The sequence below is a fragment of the Gymnodraco acuticeps genome, unplaced genomic scaffold (assembly GCF_902827175.1).
Source record: "Gymnodraco acuticeps unplaced genomic scaffold, fGymAcu1.1, whole genome shotgun sequence".
Lineage (NCBI taxonomy): Eukaryota > Metazoa > Chordata > Actinopteri > Perciformes > Bathydraconidae > Gymnodraco > Gymnodraco acuticeps.
This window is the reverse complement of record NW_022992023.1, coordinates 305,212-331,770: the sequence shown is the minus strand read 5'-3', so window position 1 is coordinate 331,770 and position 26,559 is coordinate 305,212. Positions and strand designations below refer to the sequence as shown.

Sequence of the window (26,559 nt, the reverse complement as noted above, 5' to 3'; positions counted from 1 at the left end):
AGATAGCTAGTGTAGTTTTGGTAATCAAAATCTTATGTCCCAGGCTCCTCCAAACATTTGATATAAATATATATAAGACATAAAACAATAAAAATAGAGCAAGAAGAATCTGAGATAGAAAGAAAATAAAGGGCACAACAAAGTAACAAGTGCTCGAGACACCATCTTCAGCACTCTATTACACATTTACTGTTTTTGTGATTTTCTTTGATTTGTCAGTTATACATTTTTAACAAAATGTTAGCTGAAAAATAATAACTGAATTGAACCGTTGACCCTCAGAACATGCTGCTGTGAGCATTCACAACTATATTGCATTGAATAATGTCATTGTGTTCTCCACATGATATATCTGTGCGTCAGTGTGTCAGAAGATCTAAGCTTCGTTCTGAGCGCCAGAAGAATTGAACTGTCATCATGACCTAATTACATGTTCCCCTATTCCTTCTAAAGACACTCTAAATCTCAACTCAAAGCCCACGGAAATACTCTCAATCTTTATTTGATGCTGCACCATTTTTATAGAGAAGCTTTTTCCAGCCAGTCACAGATATGATTGATGCTCACTGTAAAAGTAGATCCAACGTACTGCTTCCACTCAGGCTGCCCACCAACTGCTAAGCACAGCATGTGACCTGACTTCTCTTGATCTAACATGTCTGATCAGACAAACACTGTTACAGACCATTCCACATGTGCTTTTAATACGTAGAAGTATTGTCCAGAAACATCTATGTGTAAACATTACTACAGTGGTCAGATTTACAAAGTTAACTTCAAACAACCAAACACATGCAACAAATGAAATATACAATGGGAACATTGTTATCATCACTACTCTCATTGAAAAGGATTTAAAAACAATATTTACATTGCAGTCACAGCATAAGAAATGCTTACTAGTCTAGTCAATGTATTGCTACTGGGCTCTACAGCGGCAGGCAGAACATACTTTTTGGGTTTTGTAAATGCATTAAAAAAAGGGCTCCATGTCATCACAGTATAAACATCATTACATCTGCTAGACAAGGAAAAGCAAACGTGTGTGGCAGTGGTGGGAAATGAACAACCAGCTCATAATCTAGCTGGACAGAATGGTTTCATTAGCGGCATCAAGTGCAGGAAATACAAGTCAATAGCTCAGAAACTTATATTATTGTTAATATGATTCAGTCATTTTGTTTGTAAAGCAGTGACGCTCATAATTACACTTGCATCTTTCCTGAACTCTCCAAAATCATTTTACACTCTCAAGTCAAAATTAGATATCTATATAAAAAGATACACACAATTAACAAGACAAAACTGTTCTAATGGAGCTTTGGACAAGGTTCTGGATCCTGAGAAAGAACACGTTCCACTGTGCAGCTTATTTAAAACCTCCTTCACAACATACACAAGCAAGGTGTACTACACAAGTATTCATATAAACTAAGCTGAAATCCTTTGTTCTATTGAATATGCAAAGATTTACCAAAATAATGTACATTTTGGAAATCTTTCCAATATTCTTGAAGTATAAAAACAAATGTGTATCTACAAAAATATACATCCCAACAACACATTCCAAGCAGAGGTGGTTTTAAATTCCCCCAGATTTTCAAACTTTTTAAATCTATATTTTTTTGTATTTTCTATTAAAAAGGCAGTTCTTCGAATAGTCCACAATACCAATGTGGCATGTTTTTCTTCCTTACAAACATTAACAATACTGTAGCTTCTTCAGTCCAGAAACACAATTTAAAATATTCTTAGTTTAAACAAAAGATTATAAAAGTAAAAACAGTGGCCCATCCATTATTAATGAGAGTTTGACTGGGGGGCCTCAGCAGAGGAGTCTGGCACCCTCAGTAGACGCGGGGAATGATCCGGTAGCGAACTGTTCGGCAGTACTCGTCCCACGCTGAGCCGTACTTCCTTCGGCACTCGCTCATGTCACGGGAGTCTCGGTGCACCAGCAGGATGATGAAGTAGATCATGTAGTACCAAGGGAGGAGGTGGCTGAAGCCTGCCAGGGGGAGGACACATGTTAGGGAGTACATCAAACAAACCCATACTCTTTATTTGGACTGTATGCTTCACTGTGTTTTGTAGGGATGTAACGATATACAGAATATCGCGATAAATAAACGTCTCAATACCGTTGTGAGACTGACAAAATCTACCGCGATATTACATGGTTAATAAAAAAAAACCTTTTTTAAACCTTTATTTAACCAGGTGGTCCCAATGAGATCATCAATGATCTCAAAAGAGATCAATCTCTTTTTCAAGGGAGACCTGTCCAACATGGCAGCAAGTAGGGTACAACATGAACATATGTGTTATGCCATGCCCACCGAGATATGCATGCACCTCGCGGGAGCGTAAAGCAAAAACTCCCAGACATAGGTTTGGAAACTATATCATTACCTTTTGGAGGAGTTTGCATAACACGGCAAACACCAGAGCCTCGCTGCGGGGAAACGTTGGCGTTGTTCCGAGTTTGTTCTAATCCGTCAAAATGACAGACTGCTTTCAGATTTTTCCGTCATTGTTAAAAAAATATATTCAGTTAACGCGACCACTGCTGTCCCAGCAACATCAGTACCAAGCCAGAGAGTTTTCCACAGCATATTGTAAACGCCCAAACATCCCAGCTTCTACCTGGAAATGTGGACATCCTCATATTCCTAAAAAAATAAATACCGTACCGTGGACTTCTTATCGCGATATTATCGTACCGTGAGTTTTTGGTATCGTTACATCCCTAGTGTTTTGTATTTCTCATCGAGTGGATGCGTTATAGTTCCACACACACGGACAGTTTCATCCCACAGGCAATAAGACTGTTAAACAACATTTCTAATATTCATCTGGCTGCTACTTAAACATTATTTATCTATTTCAATAACTTGCATATAGTCTTATTGCACTATTTCTCTTTTTTAAAACTAGTTTTCTTTGTGTATTTACTATTTATTTGTGTTGCTCTGCTGGAGAAGCCACACCCACCCACCCACCCACCCAACATCAGCCGTTAGCTCTTAGCACTCAGAGCTCACAGCTCCTCATATCTGTTCAGAAACTAGACAAAAGTTAAACAAGTACAAACCACAGACTGTCTGTGTCATGGAGAATACAGTCGCTGGTTTATTTATGTCTGTAGGCCGTTGTTGTGAGTGTGGACGGTCGGAGCATATATAACGTTAGCTTAGCCAAGCTCCATTTAGAGAACACACATTCTAAAAGGTGTTTCTCTGCCGTCTGTCTCCAGACTTGTCAAAGCATTAATTCATGGTTTTTACTAACCGGTATCAGTATGTTTTTACTTCGGCATCATTTTGAAACGTGTATTACAATTAAATCACGGTCAAAAATGTTCATCTTGTTGTAGTTGTAGCTCCCTTGCCAGCGATTCTCTCTGACCATTCAGCAGTCGAGAGTTACGTCACTAGTTTAGCATATTCAGCCCGGTTGTTGGCCCGGTAAGAACCTCGATTTTGGAGTGCCAGAAAAAAGGTGAGAAAGTAGCTCGAGCCCGAACTACTCCTAGTGGAAAAGCAAAAAAAATGCTTGCAGTGGAAATGCGCCATTAGTGTCAGAGGATCAACAAAAAACACACTCACCACATGGCAGGGACCAGGCTAGAGCCATCAGCAGGTCCCCCAGGTAGTTAGGGTGGCGCACCACCCCCCACCACCCAGACACCAGCAGACTCCTCCCTGTAGCTGTGGGGATGGTCTTCAGATCTGCAGGGAGGCAGACACATAGAGGTTAATCAGATATGGACAAAGCAGTGAGTGTTTTGACATCAGCTGCAGGGAAACAGCAGAACTTACGGGAAAGTTGGGGGTCTGATGGGTTTCTCCTGAAGGCGTTCTTCTCAGAGTTTGACTTTCTAAAGATGTAGAATCCAACAACTAAATGAGAGACACAGAACATTTTAATTTATAATTAATAAATGCAATGTAATGTAATTTCAGTTTCGAAACCGGAAAGGAAATTAACACTGAGATGTTGAGATCATCTCTCTAGGTCAGGGGTCGGCAACAGGCGGACCGCGGTCCGGATCCGGACCCAGACCTATACATTAATAGGGGATTTCAATTTTTACGGGGCGATTCTATTTTAACCGCCGCCGACAGGGGGCGAAAGAGACGAGTGAGCGATACAGGGAGAGAAACACAGAAGAAGAGAGGAGTGAGAGATACAGGGAGAGAAACACAGAAGAAGAGACGAGTGAGCGATACAGGGAGAGAAACACAGAAGAAGAGACGAGTGAGCGATACAGGGAGAGAAACACAGAAGAAGAGACGAGTGAGAGATACAGGGAGAGAAACACAGAAGAAGAGACGAGTGAGAGATACAGGGAGAGAAACACAGAAGAAGAGACGAGTGAGCGATACAGGGAGAGAAACACAGAAGAAGAGACGAGTGAGAGATACAGGGAGAGAAACACAGAAGAAGAGACGAGTGAGAGATACAGGGAGAGAAACACAGAAGAAGAGACGAGTGAGAGATACAGGGAGAGAAACACAGAAGAAGAGACGAGTGAGCGATACAGGGAGAGAAACACAGAAGAAGAGAGGAGTGAGAGATACAGGGAGAGAAACACAGAAGAAGAGAGGAGTGAGAGATACAGGGAGAGAAACACAGAAGAAGAGACGAGTGAGAGATACAGGGAGAGAAACACAGAAGAAGAGATGAGAGAGAGATACAGGGAGAGAAACACAGAAGAAGAGAGGAGTGAGAGATACAGGGAGAGAAACACAGAAGAAGAGAGGAGTGAGAGATACAGGGAGAGAAACACAGAAGAAGAGACGAGTGAGCGATACAGGGAGAGAAACACAGAAGAAGAGACGAGTGAGAGATACAGGGAGAGAAACACAGAAGAAGAGACGAGTGAGAGATACAGGGAGAGAAACACAGAAGAAGAGACGAGTGAGCGATACAGGGAGAGAAACACAGAAGAAGAGACGAGTGAGAGGATACAGGGAGAGAAACACAGAAGAATAGACAGTGAGAGATACAGGGGAGAAACACAGAAGAAGAGACGAGTGAGAGATACAGGGAGAGAAACACAGAAGAGACGAGTGAGAGATACAGGGAGAGAAACACAGAAGAAGAGACGAGTGAGAGATACAGGGAGAGAAACACAGAAGAAGAGAGGAGTGAGAGATACAGGGAGAGAAACACAGAAGAAGAGACGAGTGAGAGATACAGGGAGAGAAACACAGAAGAAGAGACGAGTGAGAGATACAGGGAGAGAAACACAGAAGAGACGAGTGAGAGATACAGGGAGAGAAACACAGAAGAAGAGACGAGTGAGAGATACAGGGAGAGAAACACAGAAGAAGAGATGAGAGAGAGATACAGGGAGAGAAACACAGAAGAAGAGACGAGTGAGAGATACAGGGAGAGAAACACAGAAGAAGAGATGAGTGAGAGATACAGGGAGAGAAACACAGAAGAAGAGACGAGTGAGCGATACAGGGAGAGAAACACAGAAGAAGAGATGAGAGAGAGATACAGGGAGAGAAACACAGAAGAAGAGACGAGTGAGTGATACAGGGAGAGAAACACAGAAGAAGAGAGGAGTGAGAGATACAGGGAGAGAAACACAGAAGAAGAGAGGAGTGAGAGATACAGGGAGAGAAACACAGAAGAAGAGACGAGTGAGAGATACAGGGAGAGAAACACAGAAGAGACGAGTGAGAGATACAGGAGAGAAACACAGAAGAAGAGACGAGTGAGAGATACAGGGAGAGAAACACAGAAGAAGAGAGGAGTGAGAGATACAGGGAGAGAAACACAGAAGAAGAGACGAGTGAGAGATACAGGGAGAGAAACACAGAAGAAGAGACGAGTGAGAGATACAGGGAGAGAAACACAGAAGAGACGAGTGAGAGATACAGGGAGAGAAACACAGAAGAAGAGACGAGTGAGAGATACAGGGAGAGAAACACAGAAGAGACGAGTGAGAGATACAGGGAGAGAAACACAGAAGAAGAGATGAGTGAGAGATACAGGGAGAGAAACACAGAAGAAGAGACGAGTGAGAGATACAGGGAGAGAAACACAGAAGAAGAGACGAGTGAGAGATACAGGGAGAGAACCACAGAAGAAGAGACGAGTGAGAGATACAGGGAAGAGAAAACACAGAAGAAGAGGATGAGAGAGAGATACAGGGAGAGAAACACAGAAGAAGAGAGGAATTGAGAGATACAGGGAGAGAAACACAGAAGAAGATAGGAGTAGAGAGATACAGGGAGAGAAACACAGAAGAAGAGATGAGGTAGAGAGATACAGGGGGGAGAGAAACACAGAGAGAAGAGAAGGAGGTGGAGATCTACAGGGAGAGAAACAACAGAAGTAGAGAAGTAGAGTAGTAGATACAGGGAGAGAAACACAGAAGAGAGACGAGTAGAGAGAATACAAGGGAGAGAAACACAGAAGAAGAGACGAGTGGAGGATAAGGGCAGGGGAGAGAAACACAGAAGAAGAGAGGAGTGGATAGATACAGGGGAGAGAAAACAGAAAAGAGACGAGTGAGAGATACATAGGGAGAGAAACACAGAAGAAGAGAGGAGTGAGAGATACAGGGAGAGAAACACAGAAGAAGAGACGAGTGAGAGATACAGGGAGAGAAACACAGAAGAAGAGACGAGTGAGAGATACAGGGAGAGAAACACAGAAGAAGAGAGGAGTGAGAGATACAGGGAGAGAAACACAGAAGAAGAGACGAGTGAGAGATACAGGGAGAGAAACACAGAAGAAGAGACGAGTGAGAGATACAGGGAGAGAAACACAGAAGAAGAGACGAGAGCACGGCAGAGAGAAGCGGAGAGGAAAGTGAGTGAAGAGAATAATTAGAGATACAGGGAGAGAAGCGGAGAGGAGAGTGAACAGGTGTTTTAGCGGCAGACAGGGAGAGACACATAATGACACATGGCGCTCTCCAAGAAGAGGAACGTGGACAGTGAGAACAGAGCTTTGAACCCTGAGTGGACGGACTCGTTCATGTTCATCCTGCCCACTGGGAGCACAGAGCCAGTGTGTCTCATTTGTTCAGAGACTGTGGCGCTCATTAAAAGTGCCAAAACGCCACTATGAGACAAAACACAAAGTGTTTGACCAAACATTCCCTCAAGTCAGAACTGAGGTCACAACAAATAAGCAGTCTCAGAGTGCAATATGATCAGTCCACCAGGATCAAAATAAAACTAAATATGGTTCCAGGCTAACCAATGAGCTAACCGAGGCTAACCAATGAGCTAACCGAGGCTAACCAATGAGCTAACCGAGGCTAACCAATGAGCTAACCGAGGCTAACCAATGAGCACCTGCATGTGTATGAGAACGGCCCTGACACCATTTCAGCCCAGATCTAAACTCCTGGCAGGACAATAAGCTCAAGCTCAATTCTCGCACTGAATTAAACAAAATGAGTAAGGGACTACAATATAAGAGGGAAAGAAAGAGAAACTTTAAAACTGTTCAATTGTTATGATGTAAAGACTGATATTGTTCTATAATCGTCTGAAACTGTTAAGTCATGATGTGAAACGGTTAACAAAGAAAAAGGGACACTCAAGCTGCTGCTACACTTTATTTTATTTATCTAAAATTAAGCACTTTTAAGATGCACATATTTTCAAAAGCCATTTTATTTATTTTCTCTATTTTATTTGTAAATGCAGCCCGAGAGGAACATTACACATAGCCACAGTATTTACTGTATATCTGTATAGTTCTATGTTAATTGACAATACATATTGTTGTTTTTGAATTGTACTTTCTTTATTTGATTGACAGTCAGTTGTTGATTACATGCAGACGTTGATAAAGCTACAGGTCACTTCAATATATATCACAGTAATTCATGAAGCAACTTAGACATTTTGATGTTCCGGACCTTTGCATGGGGACATTTTCTCTAACTGGACCTCGTTGAATTTTAGTTGAAGACCCCTGCTCTAGGACTTAACAGTTTTCTCTATCAAATGCCTGCGACATTTTTGATTGAGAAGCTATACAAAACCTCAGGACTAAAGGCAAAATGGTGAGTGAATTTAATTTGACACTTACGTTTAAGTGTGACAATGGCAGCGAGGGCAGGGGGGCTCAGCGGGGTGGGCCGGCTCACCAGGTAGTAAGCCTGCAGGGTGTAAGTGAAGGGCACCCACACCAGGTCTCCAAACGCCAACATGAAGCCAAAACCATCGTGCATTAGGTCCATGGTGGTCAGGATGGCCTCCTGGACACACGTGATAATCTATGTAATTGTTTTCTTTCTTTGTTCATGTTGGAGTGAACATGTTTGTGTGCTGTGTGTCATACCTCGTTCCAGAGGCCATCGGCCACGTAGAGCAGCTGGAAGAGGTTTACCAGGATCATGGCGTGAGAGGGAGCCTCCAGACCCTGCCGTTTCATCTCCGTCAGCGCCAGCGCAAAGTTGATCAGACACTGAACAATGACACAAAAATCCAAAACAATAGGATTTTTTTTGGAGCATTCAGAAAGCTGCAACACCTGCCAACTCATTCAAGGCTTTAAAGACCAATGATGCTACATCAGAACAGCCCATGCATCTGGCTATGCAAATGCAATACCAACAAATAATCTTCCTGCTTTGAGTGCTCGTTGGGTGTATGTTAAGACAAATGTTTTTTTTGGTTTTCCGTGAACTCACCCAGCCAATCAGACCAGGGCGCATCTCGCAGAAGAATTTTAGATCAAAGTATTTGATTCGTGGATTGAGCTCACGTCCTTTGAAAAAGTCATAAGCCACATTTCCTGATGAAATAAAGAAAATAAATGAGACAGGTGAGCACAACAGGAAAGAGTGAATAACAGCTGCATAAGGGAACTCACCAGAGCTGCCGCCCAGTGCCAGCTGCTCTGCAGCAGCGCGCCCAGAGCGGAGGTAAAGGTAGCTGCTGAGCAGGACGGAGATCAGGAAGGAGGACACAGCCAGCTGCAGGAAGTGGCTGTGGATGTATGTGAGGTCAGCACCTTGCTGCACCGCTGCTGCTACTGCCACACAACTCACCACCATGGCAAAGAAACCTGCACGGACACACAGTTAGATACGGTTGGGCAAATAAAACAACAACCAAAGGGAGTGAGTGGTAGTGAAAGCTCAATCATTTTGTTTAACTGAGACTTAAGTGAAGTAAGACTTGGCTGGCAGTTGGAGGCTCACCATTGGTTCTGTACTTCAGCCTCTCCCCAGAGCGCAGTGGCATGCCCTCGCTCAGCTAGAGACACAAACACATTTTGTTAAGTGTAGTTGGAGTTAACACATGCATGCTAAAATATATGGAGCCACTGGATAATGTAGCTGGTCTGTGTTTATTGGAGGCTTCTGTCCTCATCGTACTGGGGTGATTTTAAAGGTGACCAGGAGTTCTATGAAACGATACACCTCAGCTTACTAGTTGTACTAATTGAACTGATAACTTAAAACAAAATAGAAATGTCATTGTAAGTCTAATTATTATCTTGTGTGTAAGATATCAAGAGAGAGATGGCGCAGGATGCAAAGAACAGGAGCTCTGTGTTCCAGTGTAGCATCTGAGTCACTGTTACTCCTGACCATTAATTCAATGTCTGCCTCCTGCTGAAGCTAACTGCCAGAGGTATGTGCGGCGCCATGTGTTTTTCCTGTACCAGTGAATACACAGAGGCTTGATAGAAAAACTGTAACCATGATGATCACCGCTTCGGAACGATACCAACTTAATTCTCTCCATCAAACTATGCATTTCTGAGTGTAGAGGTCTCTTTTCACTCACCTTTCCAACGGGTAAGATGTAGAGCAGGACCTGGAATAAGATCCAGAGAACGACAAATCCAAGAGCCTTAGCATCCCAAAAGCTTTCAAGGGGGGGCCAAGGAGGGGGGAAGTTGGCGAGGCTGGGGTCTTCCTGGTTGACTTTGAGTACCAGGAAGAGAACCCAGGCTGGCAGGAAGAGCAGCCAGAAGTAAGCACCTGTAGGACACACACACACACACACACACACACACACACACACACACACACACACACACACACACACACACACACACACACACACACACACACACACACACACACACACACACACACACACACACACACACACACACACACACACACACACACACACACACACACACACCACACACACACCACACACACACCACACACACACACACCACACACACACACACCACACACACACACACACACACACACACACACACACACACACACACACAGCTATTGCCTTTTCACTGAAAACGGGTATGCTCCCAGCAGACAAGGTATTACATACACACATACTTTTACTTTTAGTTAGTTGGTTAGTGTAAATTATACAGAGTGAGCAGATTGGTAGAATTCTCTGCAGTACAATGCTACTGTCCTCTTAAAAAAAGTTGGCAGTCTTTGCTTTAAAGATCATCCTCCAGGCTACTGGATGTAGTTTCCTTAACATCCTATAACTACCTAGCTTCCCTCCAAAGTCAAGGGAAACGGAGGGGGGAGCAGCAGCTGCAGCCATCTTGGCCTCTTTTTCTTCCAGCTGCTCTGCTTTGACCTCAGCTTTGCCATCTCCATCGTCCTTCCTGCGCCGTAGATTGTAACGGCTTTGGTTCTTCTCTGGCTCTGACTTCTGAAGAAACAATTCGGACATAACAATCAAATTCAAAAGTTGCACAAGATGTGGGCTAGCAATCTCAACAAAGTTCCTGCACACCATACAGGTTTGGTGAGAGGTGCAGCGGTTTAAAATCTCTTGACTTAAAGGAAGCCAGGAGTCCTGTCCATCACATTTACACACGGTATTGCTCGTCAGACAAAACCAACAACCAACAAGATTGAAGGTAAAAAAAACAACGTATGTTATATGTTGATTGCAATATTCATGTTAAAATTATCAAAATAAATTCTTGTTTTCTTCAATTTAAAATCTAAAATCATAAACAAAGGATGATCTTGCTGCTCTCTACACCCCTTTCTGTCAAAGTCAATCTGTTGATGTAGTGAGCTCCTGTTTTTCCTCAGAACGCTTCTTACAGAAGGTATCTAGGATTAAACATCGGGGCAAACAGACAACAATGACTTTAGAGGCTGGCTGCTCTCGGGTCTGCAATCCTACTAACAAAAACTAAACAACAGAGCTCGAAAAACAAGACAGTGTATTCATGTAACACGTAGTACTTTTTAAAAAGCATCACATATTCTACCACTGCACTTTGTGTAAATGTAGGAGCCTGCCAAGGCAAGTTTATTTAAATAGCACCTTTTAACACAAGGCAATTCAAAGTGCTTTACAAAAATGAAAGACATTATTAAGAGCAGTGTTTCTCCTATATACAAATAGTGGCAACGCAGTATGTATTTTTGTTAATCTTGAGACATTGCCACTGTACTGGCAGGGCCGATTTTTGGGCGCCAGATCTGGGGAGGGAACATTTTTTTTTACAGTTGATGCTCATCAATTGTTGGCCTTGATGTAACAACATTCATAATTAAGTAAATGTAACACCCTTTTCACCCCGGTTACACTTTTCATTTGCCCTGTACGATGGGCGCTGTAAGTGATGAAAGTGGGGGATGTTGGCTTATCAGGCGCCCGCAGCTCACAGCCAAAGTGCGAGTGTGGGAGCGAGCGAGGAAGAGAGAGAGAGAGAGAGGGCGCACCGGTACAGACGCTGTTGTTATTAGAATCTGGTGCTAGCTGCGCTAACGGATATAAGAAGTAGATGTTTCTACAACCAGGGTGGAGGAGAGCTCTCCTGTCAGACTGAGAGGCTCAGTGAGGTAAAGGACTCTGAGTGTTCAGTAGGGTTGGGAACCGAAACTCGGTTCCAGATGAGAACCGATAAGAAAATGCCGGGTACCGGGTACCCATACAAAATACACAATTTCGGTTCTGCTTAACGGTTCCTAAACGCGGTAGACCCTGTATTCCAGCGGGTCCGTCTGTACCGCGGTGCTGCGGTGACCCGGTGGAATACAGGGCGGACCTGGAGAATCACAGAACGGCCGGTCGTCAGCGGGCCGTTGACGGCTGGCTCGGTACGCTGACGGCCGGCACCGCCCTTCATTTTTTTAAACGGCATCATATAAATTGCGCTGACAGGCGACAGAGGTCCACAGTTGCCCCGCAGCGATGCTCCACCGCCCTCCCGTAGACATTTCACGAGCTCAGTCACTTCATAACACCAAAGATAGGTCGCGGTAAACACTCTGAAGTGAGGCTCCACTACACTAAAAAAGAAAAAGAAAAGGCAAAGTGTAATGCCTGTTAATAGCTTGCCACAGGCAACGCTAGCTCAGTTAAAATAAAGCACAGCTATTGTGCAATACATTTGTATTGCATGTATATTTTTTAGTAACAATTTCAGTTAAAGCTTTTAAGAATAAATATATTTTTGTTATCTAAACGTTTGACCTCTTTATTTTACAATTTTGGAATCGAAACGGGGAATCGATAAGAACCGGAATCGATAAGCAGAACCGGAATCGAAATCGGAATCGATACATTTCAAACGATACCCATCCCTAGTGTTCAGATAGTTCATTTTAGTCCAAGTCATCTCAGTGGGTCTAAAACAAATATGTGTTTACAAATTATGTAAACAAATATTTCCAAGGCACTCCTTTATAATTATTAGGATAAATAAAAACAGGTTTGAAATCATTCCAATGTATACTAATAGGACAGTAACCAAAAATATCGTTTAAAGTTGGAGAGATACAAAAATATGCATGAATAAATAAATGTTAAGGTAAAATAAGATATGAATGAACAACAAAAATAAAATAAGTTACATGTATTTGTTATTGGCTATGGTAGGTTATTGGTTATGTTCACATACTTATTTGATTATTAAAATGTAAACCGATCTTTTTCATATGGGTGTTTAGAGTTGTACCCCCTAGATCTAGTCTCTAGTCATTCTGCTTAAAGTGCACCAGATTGAAGCATTTTACTTGACCCCTAGAGGATGTGACATCCACCCCCCAATTAAAACATGTTCATACAATAATACATTTGAAGCCATTTTGACGTATATTTTACCTATGTCAATAAGTTTCTGTTTTTGTAGTGTTTTTGTCTTTTGTAGAGATTTTTCATTTATTCTTTATATATAAAATCTCACCTAGGGCAGCAAATAGTCTAGAACCGGCCCTGGTACTAGGCCTCAAGAGCCTTTCTTGTGCTGGCAGACACATAAGAGGTTTCTCAATACTCAAATCCCCCTCCTCGACTCCTCGGTCCTCCGGTAGTGACCCGGAAATACATTTCAGCGTGCCATTTTGAAGGACATCTCATTTCTCTAAATGCACTTCGAGGACCGAGCATCGAGCGTCGAGGAGGCTCTCTGGAGGAGCTCTAACCGAGGAGACACTGATGGGTCCTCCACGGCTCCTCCGCGGATGCATTTCCGGGAACGGTGGAGGCGTGACGCACGGCCGGACTTATCTCAGCCAATGACAGCTCTGCATGCATCCCTTGGATATTATATTAGTAACTGCTTTCATTGCAACGCGATGTTTACAGTGAGAACAGCTGTGAGGTCCGTGCAGAAAGCAGAGCAGTGTGTATAATATATATCACTCAGTATAACAGGCCTACATTACTCTCTGTATTTGTATGCTGTAGTTTAGTAGATATCTACAAACAAAGAGTCGATATTTTTCTAAGACCATTTAGTGCTTCACATAATAAAATACGGCTGTAGCCTGATTATGCTTTAGGAGTTGTAGGTGTGTGGTACAGTGTGTAGATGTGGCGGACAGATGGGTCTCAGTTGGTTTGGTATCCAATGCTTACTTTTAATACATGTAAATACAACTTTTGGCCCGTAATTTCAATTCCCCATTTCAGCGACCAGAGAGAGGGGGGGATTTATCCAGTCTCTGATTGTGTTACGTTATTATGAGAGTGCTCTCATACTTGTTTGATTCTGAAATTGTATATATATTCATATAAATATATGTGTCTGTGTGTCTGCATCTGTAGCCTGTTATTGTCTCATTATACCGCACTGTGAATGAATCAAAGTAAATATATAAGTGGTCATGAACACATCTGTCCATCAGACAGAGGGCTGCTGTGCCTCCTGTCATCATTAATGGACGTCTCTTTAAAATGACCGCTCAGAGGAGAGGAGTTCTCATTTCTCTAACCGCCTGCTGCTTCCCCTCCTCAGTCCTCCGCTCGCCTCTCCTGTGGGCGGCACCAAGTCTCGAGGATAGGAGTCGAGGAGGGGAAATTTGAGTATTGAGAAACCTCTATAGAAACAAATTGACGGGGCGCACTTCACACGCACAAACAAATTTCACGCGCTCCGCGCTCACATTATGCTGAGCCCACGTGCCTTAGCACCGCTGCTATGACTCCATCCTAGGGGAAACACTGAAGAGCATTAAGAAACATATTATAAAATGGGATTTAAAAACACTCATTTAAAAGCAAAGATCTAAAATGGCATTTAAAAACAAGCTGCAAGGGAGAGGAAAGGAGAGGCACATGTTTCGCCATGTGACCGGCTCATGAAGCCCAATGTTGTGAGGGGAGCCTCTCAGCTGAAACCTCACATGGCCCCACAACCTGCATGCATCATGACATTCCATCAGCTCCAACTTTCACTATAGGAGTAGTGCCAGGCAAGTTAGATGTTGCTTGTTTGTAATAGTATGAAAAACTCAATTAAACTCTTAAACTCTCAACTCAGAGAGAGCCCTTCAACCTAAGAGAGAGAGAGCAGAAAAGCGTGTCAAGTTAACAGCGGCATTAATGCCTTCTAATGCAGCTGTGTTTACATGTTGGGCACATACTAAGGTTTTTGTGTGAGTGTGTGTCCTGACTTTGTTCTTTGTTGATGGTCATGTGAGTACTGAGAGGAACTGGCCAATGCGACTGCACCAATTATGCCTTTCTGAATCTTTCATTTGAAAAGAAATGTCTTTTTTTCAGACAGAGGGGAATTGCTTTAAATAAGAAAATACAACTCACCTCATTTACTTTGTTAGCAGGCTCATTGTCCTCTTTCTTTTCATGCTTTTTGTTGCCATTGTTCTCAGATGCCTTTGTCTGTTCCTGTCCATCAAACAATGGAGGGAGATTGATGGAGATGAAAAGAGACAAAAAAGGGAAAACCGCAACGTGAGGAATAAGCAGAGTGAGCGTGAGAGGTTCTGGTCAAAATTCAGAACAACAAGCCACAAGGATGTGCTTTAGGTTGTGATGCTCTTTAATTTAGTAATTTAGTTAATGAAGAGCTGAGTGGAAATTACACAACTACAAATCAAATGTAAAATACTGACTGACTCACAGGGAGCCAACATTCCATAACTACATCTCACAGGTTCAAGTCAAACTATAGAAATAAAACAAATGCACTGTTGCCCAGTTCCAGTCAACACAGAATGTAGCTCAGATTGTGCGACACAATCAGTCTCTGCTTATGCAGCTGACACTTCGCAGGCACGTTTATCAAACTTCACACAAGCTTTATTTTTTTTTAAGTTTGACAAGACAATAATGGAAGACCTGAGTCAAGTTACTCTAAAGCAGCCAATCAAAGAGAATTTATATTGAGCCGACAGGGTACAACAAAGTCCTGTAGGCAGCAGAGCAGACAGCATTACAGGATTACTGTGTGGCGTTTAACATTTACTGATGCTTTTGATATCAGTCGCAGGGACAGATATCCTGGGAATTATCTCTTCCTGTTCATCAACTTCTGCAACCTCCCTAGTACTGAATGAGTAGGTGGCACTCACCGGGGGAATTAGCCTGACTTCGAATGAATCCTTCAGCTTAGCATCGCTGCGAGAAGGCGGTGTGCTCTCTGTGATAGCTGCAGCAGCGACGGCCGCCGCTGTGCACGAGGGCCGCGTGGTCCGTGCTGGGGAACGAGAGCGGCTGCGTCGACGGCCTGGTGATCGAGAACGAGAGCGGGAGCGAGGGCGCGACTGGAAACCAGCTGCACTCTGAGGGGAGACAGCAGATTGCGAACATTGTAAACAATTTTACCTTGTTTTGTATTGGACAAGATATTTAAAAGAAGTCTGCCTTATCTTTTCTAGAACGTATAGAAAAGACATATTGAAGGCTTCTCAATACTCTAATTTCCCCTCCTCGACTCCTCCGGTAGTGACCCGGAAATGGATTTCAGCACGCCATGTTGAAGGACATCTCATTTCTCTAAATGCACTTCGAGGACCGAGGATCGAGCGTCGAGGAGGCTCTCTGGAGGAGCTCTAACCGAGGATACACTGATGGGTCCTCCACGGTCCTCCACGGCTCCTTTGTGGATGCATTTCCGGGAACAGATATGTTTCAAAGAGTCGTGACGCACGGCCGGACTTATCTCAGCCAATGACAGCTCTGCATGCATCCCCTGGATATTATTTTATTAACTGCTCTCATCACAACGCGATGTTTCCAGAGAGAACAGCTGTGAGGTCCGTGTAGAAAGCAGAGCAGTGTGTATAATACATATCACTCAGTATAACAGGCCTACTCTCTTTATTTGCTGTAGTTTAGTAGATATCTACTAGGGGTGTAACGGTTCACAAACATTTCGGTTCGGTACGTACCTCGGTTTATAGGTCACGGTTCGGTTCGGTTCGGTACGTTTTCGGTACAGCAGAACAAATTATCACAAAACATAATATATTTTTTTTAAATTATTATTAAACTGTGACTAATGTATTCACTCAAATAAATACAAAATATAATAAAATAAACATTAAGGTGCAGCATTTCGATGAACTGAAATAATCTGTATTTGAACTTTACTGTACTAGCACCGACTAGTACTCACAAAACATAAACTATTGGTTTTGGGTTTTTAATTATTATTAAACTATGAATATTCACTCAAATAAATACAAAATATAATAAAAATAAACATTAAAGTGCAGCTTTTCGATGAACTGAAATAATCTGTATTTGAACTGTACTGTACTAGCACCTAAGCCGCCAGTTTGACATTAGGACCTGCTTGTCATTGTATTTTCATGTTGTTTTAAAGAAAGATGAACTTGTCCACATTGCTTGCTGAAAGGGAAGATCTGCTGGCACTAACAATGTCTCCTGCTGTGGAGAACACCCTCTCTAGGGACAGTGGTAGCAGATACAGCCAGGTAGCGCTTTGCTAACACGGCAACATAAGGATATTTGGCGTTTGTAATAGCTTTGGCTCGGTCTGAACTTGTTGCGAGTGGTGGAGGCTTAAATGCTAGTGGGAGTTGGGTTTGCACTTCAGTCTTTTGGTACCGGTGATATTCACGTTCGGGTGATGCCTTTTCAAATGAGTGTGCAAGTTTGATGTATTGCCAGCCGCGTAACCAATGTTAGTTGAACAATGCCGACAAACAGCTTTGGTTCGGTCCACCTGTCTTTGTCCTTCATCCTTGAACGTAACTGCGAAACCAAAATGTTCCCAAACCGGAGACTTCAATGATGCTGGAGGATTTTCAGCTCAACTTTATCTGCGTTCGCCATTTCGACAGTTCCTCAAATTACTGATTACATTTGAACGCATCCCTCTGACCAGCTCTCATAGTATGCCTCTCGTCCAATGAAATGACTTGCTCGCTCTATGACGCGTTGAACCCAATGTGAGCAAATTACTCTGAATGCTGCGCCGCAGTACCTGAGATTACTTCCAAGAAGTTGTTCACGTTCTCAATTTTTTACGTTTAACGTTATATTCGTTCGGTATACTTCGGTACACTTCGGTACCGAACCGAAGGGCCTGTACCGAATAATTTCGGTACGTGTACCGTTACACCCCTAATATCTACAAACAAAGAGTCGATACTTTTCTAAAACCATTTAGTGCTTCACATAATAAAATACACAACGACTGTATCCTGATTATGCTTTAGGAGCTGTAGAATAAAATGACCGCTCAGAGGAGAGGAGTTCTCATTTCTCTAACCGCCTATTGCTTCCCCTCTATGGAGTCAGATTTGGGTCAATATTCTAGCGCGTAAAACAAGCTACTCACGAGACAATGTGCTTTTACACGCGCATAAAATGACCCTCGCGCGCAGATTAAACCCCCACGAGATTGAATGGTAAAGTTGTCCATAAAAAACTATTATATTCGTAAAGTGTACAGCTAATATATATATATATATATAAAAATGTATTTTATATAAAACAATATATTTTTGAGTGGGCTGTATCCGTCGAAAACTGCTAGCTACTGTCTGCAGCATAGCCTACATTTATAAGCTAAGTAAACATATTTCGGATCCTTAACAGCTATGCTGTGTGCCCATGTATGGAATCGTTTTACAGTTCTTCTGAATGGCCTATAACTGAAGAAGAAAATTCCAGAAGTATTTGACGAACTGCAAACTAATGGCATTCTTACGGAGAAGACCAGGCTTAAACTTGTCAAAGTTTGCATCTCTGACTTGGTGGAGAGGCATTGTAGGTATATGAATGTGAAATGTGTGTATAAGTGTTGCATTTAAGTGATATATTGGTTGTAAACATTATTTTTTTATTTGCTTGATACAAAAGGACATTCTTTATTACCAATTGCTTTATTATCACGCATTTGTCATATTTGTATGCTAGAACTTTTTGTATTTTTTTGAAAAATAAAAAATAAATAGCTCACTTGTCATTCATTTGTATCCTTAATTATCCATCCAACACTGAAAAGGTGGTCCTTGTGAAGAATCTCATCACTATATTCCCTCAGCTGAAAGTCATTTACAACAATAGTTTGCTGAAGATTAAGTTTGTTTTAACCAAGGTATAAGGTTGTTTTAGGTGTGATTTTATGAATGATCTATTCTGTCAACATTTGATGAATTAGAAAAATATTAATGTTTTTAAATGTTAACAATTATTTTCTTAATGACATATTGTGCTAATGAAATCCTTGCATTCGATTTTTTGAATAAAAACCATATCCACCACCTGGTACTTCCAGTAATCGTCATTGACACACAATGTGCAGATATAACACAATCAAATGTTAATTCTGGTTAAAGAAATATAACACAAAATGTGCAGAAATAACAAATGAGTGTGTTCATCTTGGTTACACATTTATGACACACAATGTGTAAAATGTGCACATTGTGTGTTAGGGGCATGTAACACATTTTGTGTGTAAAAATGATTTAAACATAAACACAACACGTGTTGTCCCTGAGCACACTCTGTAGGCGTGTTGAAATTCAACACATGTTGTGTCATTTTTGACACATCCCTTCTAAGAGTGTACAGCAGACAGAAGCTAGCCATTTTCGACAGATACAGCCCACTCAAAAATATGTTGTTTTATATAAAATTAATTAATATATATATATATATATATATATATATATATATATATATTAGCTGTACACTTTACGAATATAATAGTTTTTTATGGACAACTTTACCATTCAATCTCGTCCAACTGATCTTGCAGCTGTCACTCCTCGGCTCTTGGTAGTTCAGGCATTTATCAAACCTGGCAACTCCGGGGTTCCTGACAGCTGTCAATCAAAGTCCAGTGGCTCCGCCCCAAAGTGCCAGAAACTTTTCACGCGCGCGTAGACAGACTCCGCGAGGCTGACACTCCCGCGAGCGAGCAAGAGGTCTGTCTCTCTCGCTCGCGGGCGCAGAGCCGCTCGCGGGGGTTTAATCTGCGCGCGAGGGTCATTTTATGCGCGTGTAAAAGCACATTTTCCGCTCGTGAGTAGCTTGTTTTACGCGCTAGAATATTGACCCAAATCTGACTCCATACCCTCCTCTCTCCTCCGCTTGCATCTCCTGTGGGACTAAGACACGAGCATAGGAGTCGAGGTGGGGAAATTAGAGAATTGAGAAGCCTTAATAGACTACACAGTAAGGTCAGGAAGAGATTTTTGGCAAAGATAACAGGAAGCATTACAATATCATTCCTCCAAATCATTAAATAGTTCAGGCAATAAGGACAAATATGAATTATAGTAGTCAGTCAGCACTCGGAGGTTTTCTAGCATTGTTTCTACATTCAAGCTGTATCCTGCCTTGGAAATGACAGGAAAACAATACTTTTTCATTATTTTAAAAAGCGTAATATATAATTGATCTGCCGAGTAGAAATGTTCCGGGTTACATTCGTCGTGAACGCTAGTAGCAGTACACTCGGGTCTAACTGTTTGTTATGGGAGTCATGGTTTTTAGGGTTCCTAATTAACCATTAGTCGTCATGTTAGGTTATAAATGGAGTTGGTGCACATTTATGATATATTATTATTTTCTTTGGCTTCACAAAATTCAATTCCAGGGCTGAGAAAAAGCGTTAGCGTTATCGCACAGCATGGACGAAGAGACAATTCAAACTGCACCTGTAACGATTCCTAATGCGTGTCGGAACAAGCAGCAAGGAAACACATTCAACATTTAATTTATTCTTTCAACAGAGTATAGCATGAGTTACATCATCGTACACATAGCCTTTGAACGTGTGTCTTCATTTGTAACATAAATAAACATTTTCAAGTATTTTTCAAATTTAAATAAATAGAACAAGCAAATAAATAATACAGAGCAAAGGGAAACTCTCAAACTTGCCAAAGCACATAAAGCTTCATCATCGAATGAAATGTAATACAATCAGGAATGCACCGTTGCATGGCTCAGATATCAGCATCTATTTACACTTCTCAACAAATATGGTGATTATACCTTTATGAAGACTTGACAATGAGAGTTTCAGAATATGAATGATCTGATTATCTGTAGAGTCAAGACTTTATATTCTAACAATTGAATAGCAGTTGATGCTAAAAAGCAGAAGAAACCAAATGGTGACATTATAATTAAGGGCAACTTGTGTATTGCAGAATGGCGACAGCCCTATTATTGGTTAACACTGCATCAGGGGCGCCCAATACGTCGATCGCAATTCAACTTTTTGGTTTTCTTTCAAAGTTAGCCTATCATCCATCCTTACTATGGCATTTGCCACTTGATTGACGTACAGGTAAGCCAGTCTGAGTTGTATTGTGCCTTACAGGTTCATGCCGTTATGAGGCGGCCTCCCCTCCTCATCTGAAGCACAAATGCAGCGCACTATAATGCGCTTATGCGGCGCAATTAGTGTAAGTGCGCCACAGTTTATCCGCCATTTAGTCCACTAGCACCCCCCCCCCCCCCCCCCAAGACACAGATTGGGCCCTGTAGGTAGATCATTTGGGCGTGGTCATTTTAAAAGTAGCTCCCAAGCTGAAAAAGTGTGGGCACCCCTGGTGTATATGATAAAGCTTGAATTACCTCTTTACGTTTACCTTACAATATTTGATAAGGGGTTATCTCCCTAAGGTTGCGACCTGTGTCACCTAGAATTGTATATCAAAGACGATAATAACAAAGACACTTACACAAAGTAATGTTTCATGAAAGTGTGAAAAGACAGTTTGTAAGTTACTTTGTGACAGGTACCTTTATGTCTTGCTCCTTGAGTTCCAGCTCAGTGCCATCCTTGTAGATGACAGTGTAAAGCTGGCTTTTGGCATCAAAGTGAAGCACCTTCACCTCGTAATACAGGCTGCTGCCAGGCCAGCGGCCCATCACCATGTCCCCTCTCTGATACTTCACAGTAGGCATTTTTGTTGACCTAAGAAAGAGTGAAAGACACAAGGTAGATTATAAAGCAGAAGATAGTGTGAAAAGGGGACAGAATTAGAAGGGTAAAGATTAGGACAGCAAAAATACAAAGGCAAAGACATAAGAGTAAATGAATGTAGGCTGGATTTTTGATTTTTAGAGTGAAAATAAAAGCTAGAGAAAAACCCTACATTAGGAATCATATACATTCAAATATGTATTTAGAACTCTGTCAAAGCAGAGCTAACCTAATTTGCAAGGCATTGTCATTATGTTCCCACACAGTGCACTGAAGCGCATTATGAATCTGTTTTTATGAGATCAAAAGGATCTGGACACCAGTGGGGTTTTTAACTGACCAAGAAGAAAACATCACCATCTCTTCAGCTGGTGTCAACCACAGACCTTATTTCAGGCCTCCAACCAAAAAAGACTTGCTCTGAGAAATACGGATAAAATGCTCTTCTCACATTTTGATTCAACTCTGTTTGCTTATCTGTCAATCAGAAAACACTAGGGGTGTAACGGTTCACAAACATTTCGGTTCGGTACGTACCTCGGTTTTTTGGTCACGGTTCGGTTCGGTACGTTTTCGGTACAGCAGAATTTTTTTTCACAAAACAAAACATATATATATATATTTTTTATTATTATTATTAAACTGTGAATAATGTATTCACTCAAATAAATACAAAATATAATAAAATAAACATTAAGGTGCAGCATTTCGATGAACTGAAATAATCTGTATTTGAACTGTACTGTACTAGCACCCGGTAGCCATTTTCGTTCCTACCCTCACCTATGGTCATGAAGGATGGGTCATGACCGAAAGAACGAGATCGCGGATACAAGCGGCCGAGATGGGTTTTCTCCGCAGGGTGGCTGGTGTCTCCCTTAGGGATAAGGTGAGAAGTTCGGTCATCAGGGAGGGACTCGGAGTTGAGCCGCTCCTCCTTCGCGTCGAAAGGAGCCAGTTGAGGTGGTTCGGGCACCTAGTTAGGATGCCACCTGGGCGCCTCCCTAGGGAGGTGTTCCAGGCACGTCCAGCTGGGAAGAGACCAAGGGGTAGACCTAGGACCAGGTGGAGGGATTATATCTCTTCGCTGGCCTGGGAGAGCCTTGGGATCCCCCAGTCAGAGCTGGTTGATGTCGCCAGGGAAAAGAAAGTTTGGGGCTCTCTGCTGGAACTGCTACCCCCGCGACCCGACCACGGATAAGCGGGAGAAGATGGATGGATGGATGGATGTACTAGCACCTAAGCCGCCAGCTTGACATTAGGACTTGCTTGTCATTGTATTTTCATGTTGTTCTAAAGAAAGATGAACTTGTCCACATTGCTTGCCGAAAGGGCAGATCTGCTGGCACTAACAATGTCTCCTGCTGTGGAGAACACCCTCTCGCTAGGGACAGAGGTAGCAGATACAGCCAGGTAGCGCTTTGCTAACATGGCAACATAAGGATATTTGGTGTTTGTAATAGCTTTGGCTCGGTCTGAACTCTCTGCGAGTGGTGGAGGCTTACATGCTAGCGGGAGTTGGGTTTGCACTTCAGTCTTTTTTCTTTTGGTACCGGTGATATTCAAGTTCGGGTGATGCCTTTTCAAGAGTGTGCAAGTTTGATGTATTGCCAGCCGCGTAACCAATTTTAGTTGAACAATGCCGACAAACAGCTTTGGTTCGGTCCACCTGTCTTTGTCCTTCATCCTTGTTCGTAACTGCGAAACCAAAATGTTCCCAAACCGGAAACTTCAATGATGCTGGAGGATTTTCGAGCTCAACTTTATCTGCGTTCGCCATTTCGACAGTTCCTCAAATTACTGACTACATTTGAACGCATCCCTCTGACCAGCTCTCATAGTATGCCTCTCGTCCAATGAAATGACTTGCTCGCTCTATGACGCGTTGAACCCAATGTGAGCAAATGACTCTGAATGCTGCGACGCAGCACCTGAGATTACTTCCAAAAAGTTATTCACGTTCTCAATTTTTTACGTTTATCGTTATATTCGTTCGGTACACTTCGGTACACACCTGTACCGAACCGAAGGGCCCTTACCGAATAATTTCGGTACGTGTACCGTTACACTCCTAGAAAACACACATTGCTATATATATATAAATATTATCATATGGAAAAAAATATCATCATATGTATTAACAGTATTAGAATTCAACCAAATAAATCATTAAAAAGTATCAAAAACCCCATCATTGTTATGTTTATCTTCAAGTTTAAAAACGTGTCTGTGTTCCAGTCTTACTTTAAAACCATCCAAACATACTTCAGTAGCTAACATGACTGCATGTGCACCACTGGACACAATGAGGTGGCCAAGGCCAGCTCAGCATTATGGACCTTAGAGATCAGGGAGGCTCAGTGTGTAGAACTGCTGACAGCTCTGTCCCATAGGGTCCCCCAGCTGTCTGTCTGACTCCCACTCCCTCAACTGTAGCTCCAACTGTTAAGTTTGTCAAATCTAGCAGCCACTTTAACAAAACCAAACGATTTGAAATGGTTATAACAGCTGCTCAGTGTTACTATGAGACAAACATTACGTTTATTCTACAAATATTATTATTTGCAATGCTCCTGAATAATATCTAGGGATGCACCTTTGCATTGGCAGGACATCGGCCAATGTTCGCCCTTCTTACTGCCGTCAGCACATCGGTAAACAAAAGGTGACATTCGCTAATGGTTATACATGTAGCTGGGCTGTGTGTGACTTAGCACTGTCGAAGAGGACTTGTCATTGTTTCAATAATGAAGGCATCATCTGCAGTCTGACTGAGATCTGCAGAATCTTTAAAGTCATTAGCGGTGCAGTAAATCCCTTTTCCAAGTGACTTTGCCACCGCCAGAGCCTCGGGGGCATTGCAATGTGTTAGAAATGTTGATTATTTGCACTTCTTAACAACAAGTGTAGCTCACTGGATGAGAGCTTCAGCAGAGCAGGTGAAGCTCTCTGCTGCTGGCAGCTGAGCCACTGACCTTAAATGACTAACAGGAGTCTAAGTTCCATTGGTTAACACTGTGCTCTGCTTCAGTGAATGGCAGGCAGCGTTCACTAACTGCTTACCATTAGTTGCGATTGTCACCCTAAAGTGTCCTTCTGAGAAAAACACCTCAAACCGGCAAATACACATTCATGTTAAAAACTACAATAAGTCTACTGAACCAAGCTGTTGCACTGTCAAAGCCATGCATAGCAAATCAATGTGTACTCCTTCTAAAAACACAACATAACTGGCTCATCAGGATTTTAAAAAGGGCAAGGAGAGAGAGAGTCAAACATAGTCAACCCCTATTCCACTGCACTGGTCGAATCTCAAAAAGCCACAACATCCAAATGTTACAATGACACACCCGAGCTCAGTCCCCGCGCTGCTGTGCCGGCCGGCCTGTCCGCAGAGCCCCATCTCCGGCTGGGCTGGTGACAGGATAAGGGCTGCACCATAGGGGGACTTTTAAATACAAGTCACACATCCCCCCTTTGTGCGGAAACTCCTGTTTAGCTCCACATGGTATGCAGAGCAGCCCCTCTGAAATGTAGCATGTGAATCCAGTGGTAAACGCCCTCCAATCGATAGCACTAGACTCTCAAACTTTAACTTTACTTATATACTCAGTTTGATAATGCGTCAGCTAAAATCAAATGATAGGTGAGCTAACCCCGTATTAGTAATCAAACAACAGTAACAAAGTGCTTTCCAATAAAAGCAGAATGCATTTAAAATAACGAACTAAAACTGAAATAAAACCAAACATTTGGGTCCCAATACAATCTCAAATCAACCTTAAGTAACACTTAGCATCACATTTAAACATAACATTATTCCTTAAAATAAAACACTCTTCCTTCTGGCTGCAGTTTTCACTGCGCTACCTTTTGTGATTTGGCAAAGTTAAGGTAATATCGACGAATTTAGAGCATTTTCCAAATTATTTTGTGAACTTCCCCTCGCTGTTTTACAACACGCTCCACAATGTAAATAGATCTTAACATACAAAGTATTCCGGAAAAGCAGCCAGTTATATTCTTCCATTGTAATGTTTCTGAGCTGTTGCTTTAAGCGTCATGGAGACAGCAGGAAGCAAGGAGGGAAAACGTCATGCATTCAAATCCTGTTGGCCAGCAAAACAGACGGTCCTTCAGCCGCAAGCGCATGAGTGAATAAGTCTCGCTGGACACAGGGACGTATCCCAGAACACAAACATGTCACATCATCGAACGTTAGGTGCACACAAATCTAAACCGCTCCTAGGCTGATATCAGTCTTTGACCAAGCAGGCACGGTCTACTTTCTGACCATTTAATTGCGTGTCCTTCATCTGCTTACATTCTAGTTCACTTCACAGTGCTGCTGAAAACATCTATCTAACCTTTCTGAAACTATTAACCATAAGCGAGTTAACAGTTACTTTATCATCTTACTTGGACCTGAAGAACAAGTTATGGTTTCAGGAAGTAGTCGGAGCCTAAAACACAATTTCCCAACAAAGGCAATCGACAGCTTTTTCACAAACTCATGCGCTGGACAAAAACACTTACCTTATTATACCGCGGGTAGTTCCAGTAATTACACCTGATGAATATTCCCTTGTAAGACAAATAATTGATAAATGTAGCTATATATATATATTTTTAAAACAGACTGTCCTAACGTTTGACGTAGTGCTCGTTCTCCCTCCCTCTGAGCAAAACTACCAGTGACCAGGAAGGCGCGAATTCTTCTGATTGGCTTGTTCAGCGTTCAATTCAAACAACTCTGCATTGTGATTGGTTCAGCTCAGCTCGGGTTCTGACTGATTTGGGATTGGTTTTAAGGGCGTCACGGCTACTGTGTTTAATGGTGTCATATTACCATCAGACATAATGATGGTTATCATGAAAAAAAAAATATATATATATAAAACAAATTATTTTAATATTTATTTATATATATATACATAAAATGTA

General features: G+C 42.2%; 1 protein-coding gene across 4 annotated transcripts; it reads right to left on the bottom strand.

Annotated features, from left to right (window-relative positions):
• Window positions 1–477: 477 nt before the first annotated feature.
• On the bottom strand, window positions 478–26,363 carry lbr (lamin B receptor). Of its 4 annotated transcripts, none has more exons than XM_034201517.1 (14): window positions 26,152–26,363; window positions 21,432–21,606; window positions 15,767–15,976; window positions 14,997–15,080; window positions 10,475–10,640; window positions 9,780–9,976; window positions 9,188–9,242; window positions 8,857–9,051; window positions 8,675–8,778; window positions 8,323–8,448; window positions 8,071–8,239; window positions 3,822–3,902; window positions 3,609–3,731; window positions 478–2,008 (listed from the first exon to the last, which is right to left on the bottom strand). In XM_034201517.1, the coding sequence occupies exons 2-14, from the start codon at window positions 21,594–21,596 to the stop codon at window positions 1,848–1,850; spliced, it is 1,836 nt and encodes a 611-aa protein (XP_034057408.1). In that variant the 5' UTR covers window positions 21,597–21,606; window positions 26,152–26,363; the 3' UTR covers window positions 478–1,847. The 4 variants fall into 4 exon arrangements, with proteins under 4 accessions (XP_034057408.1, XP_034057407.1, XP_034057406.1 ...); XM_034201516.1 differs by lacking the exon at window positions 26,152–26,363 and adding an exon at window positions 24,966–25,304 and having other exon boundaries at window positions 14,997–15,074; XM_034201515.1 differs by lacking the exon at window positions 26,152–26,363 and adding an exon at window positions 24,966–25,302 and having other exon boundaries at window positions 10,475–10,637.
• Window positions 26,364–26,559: the final 196 nt, after the last annotated feature.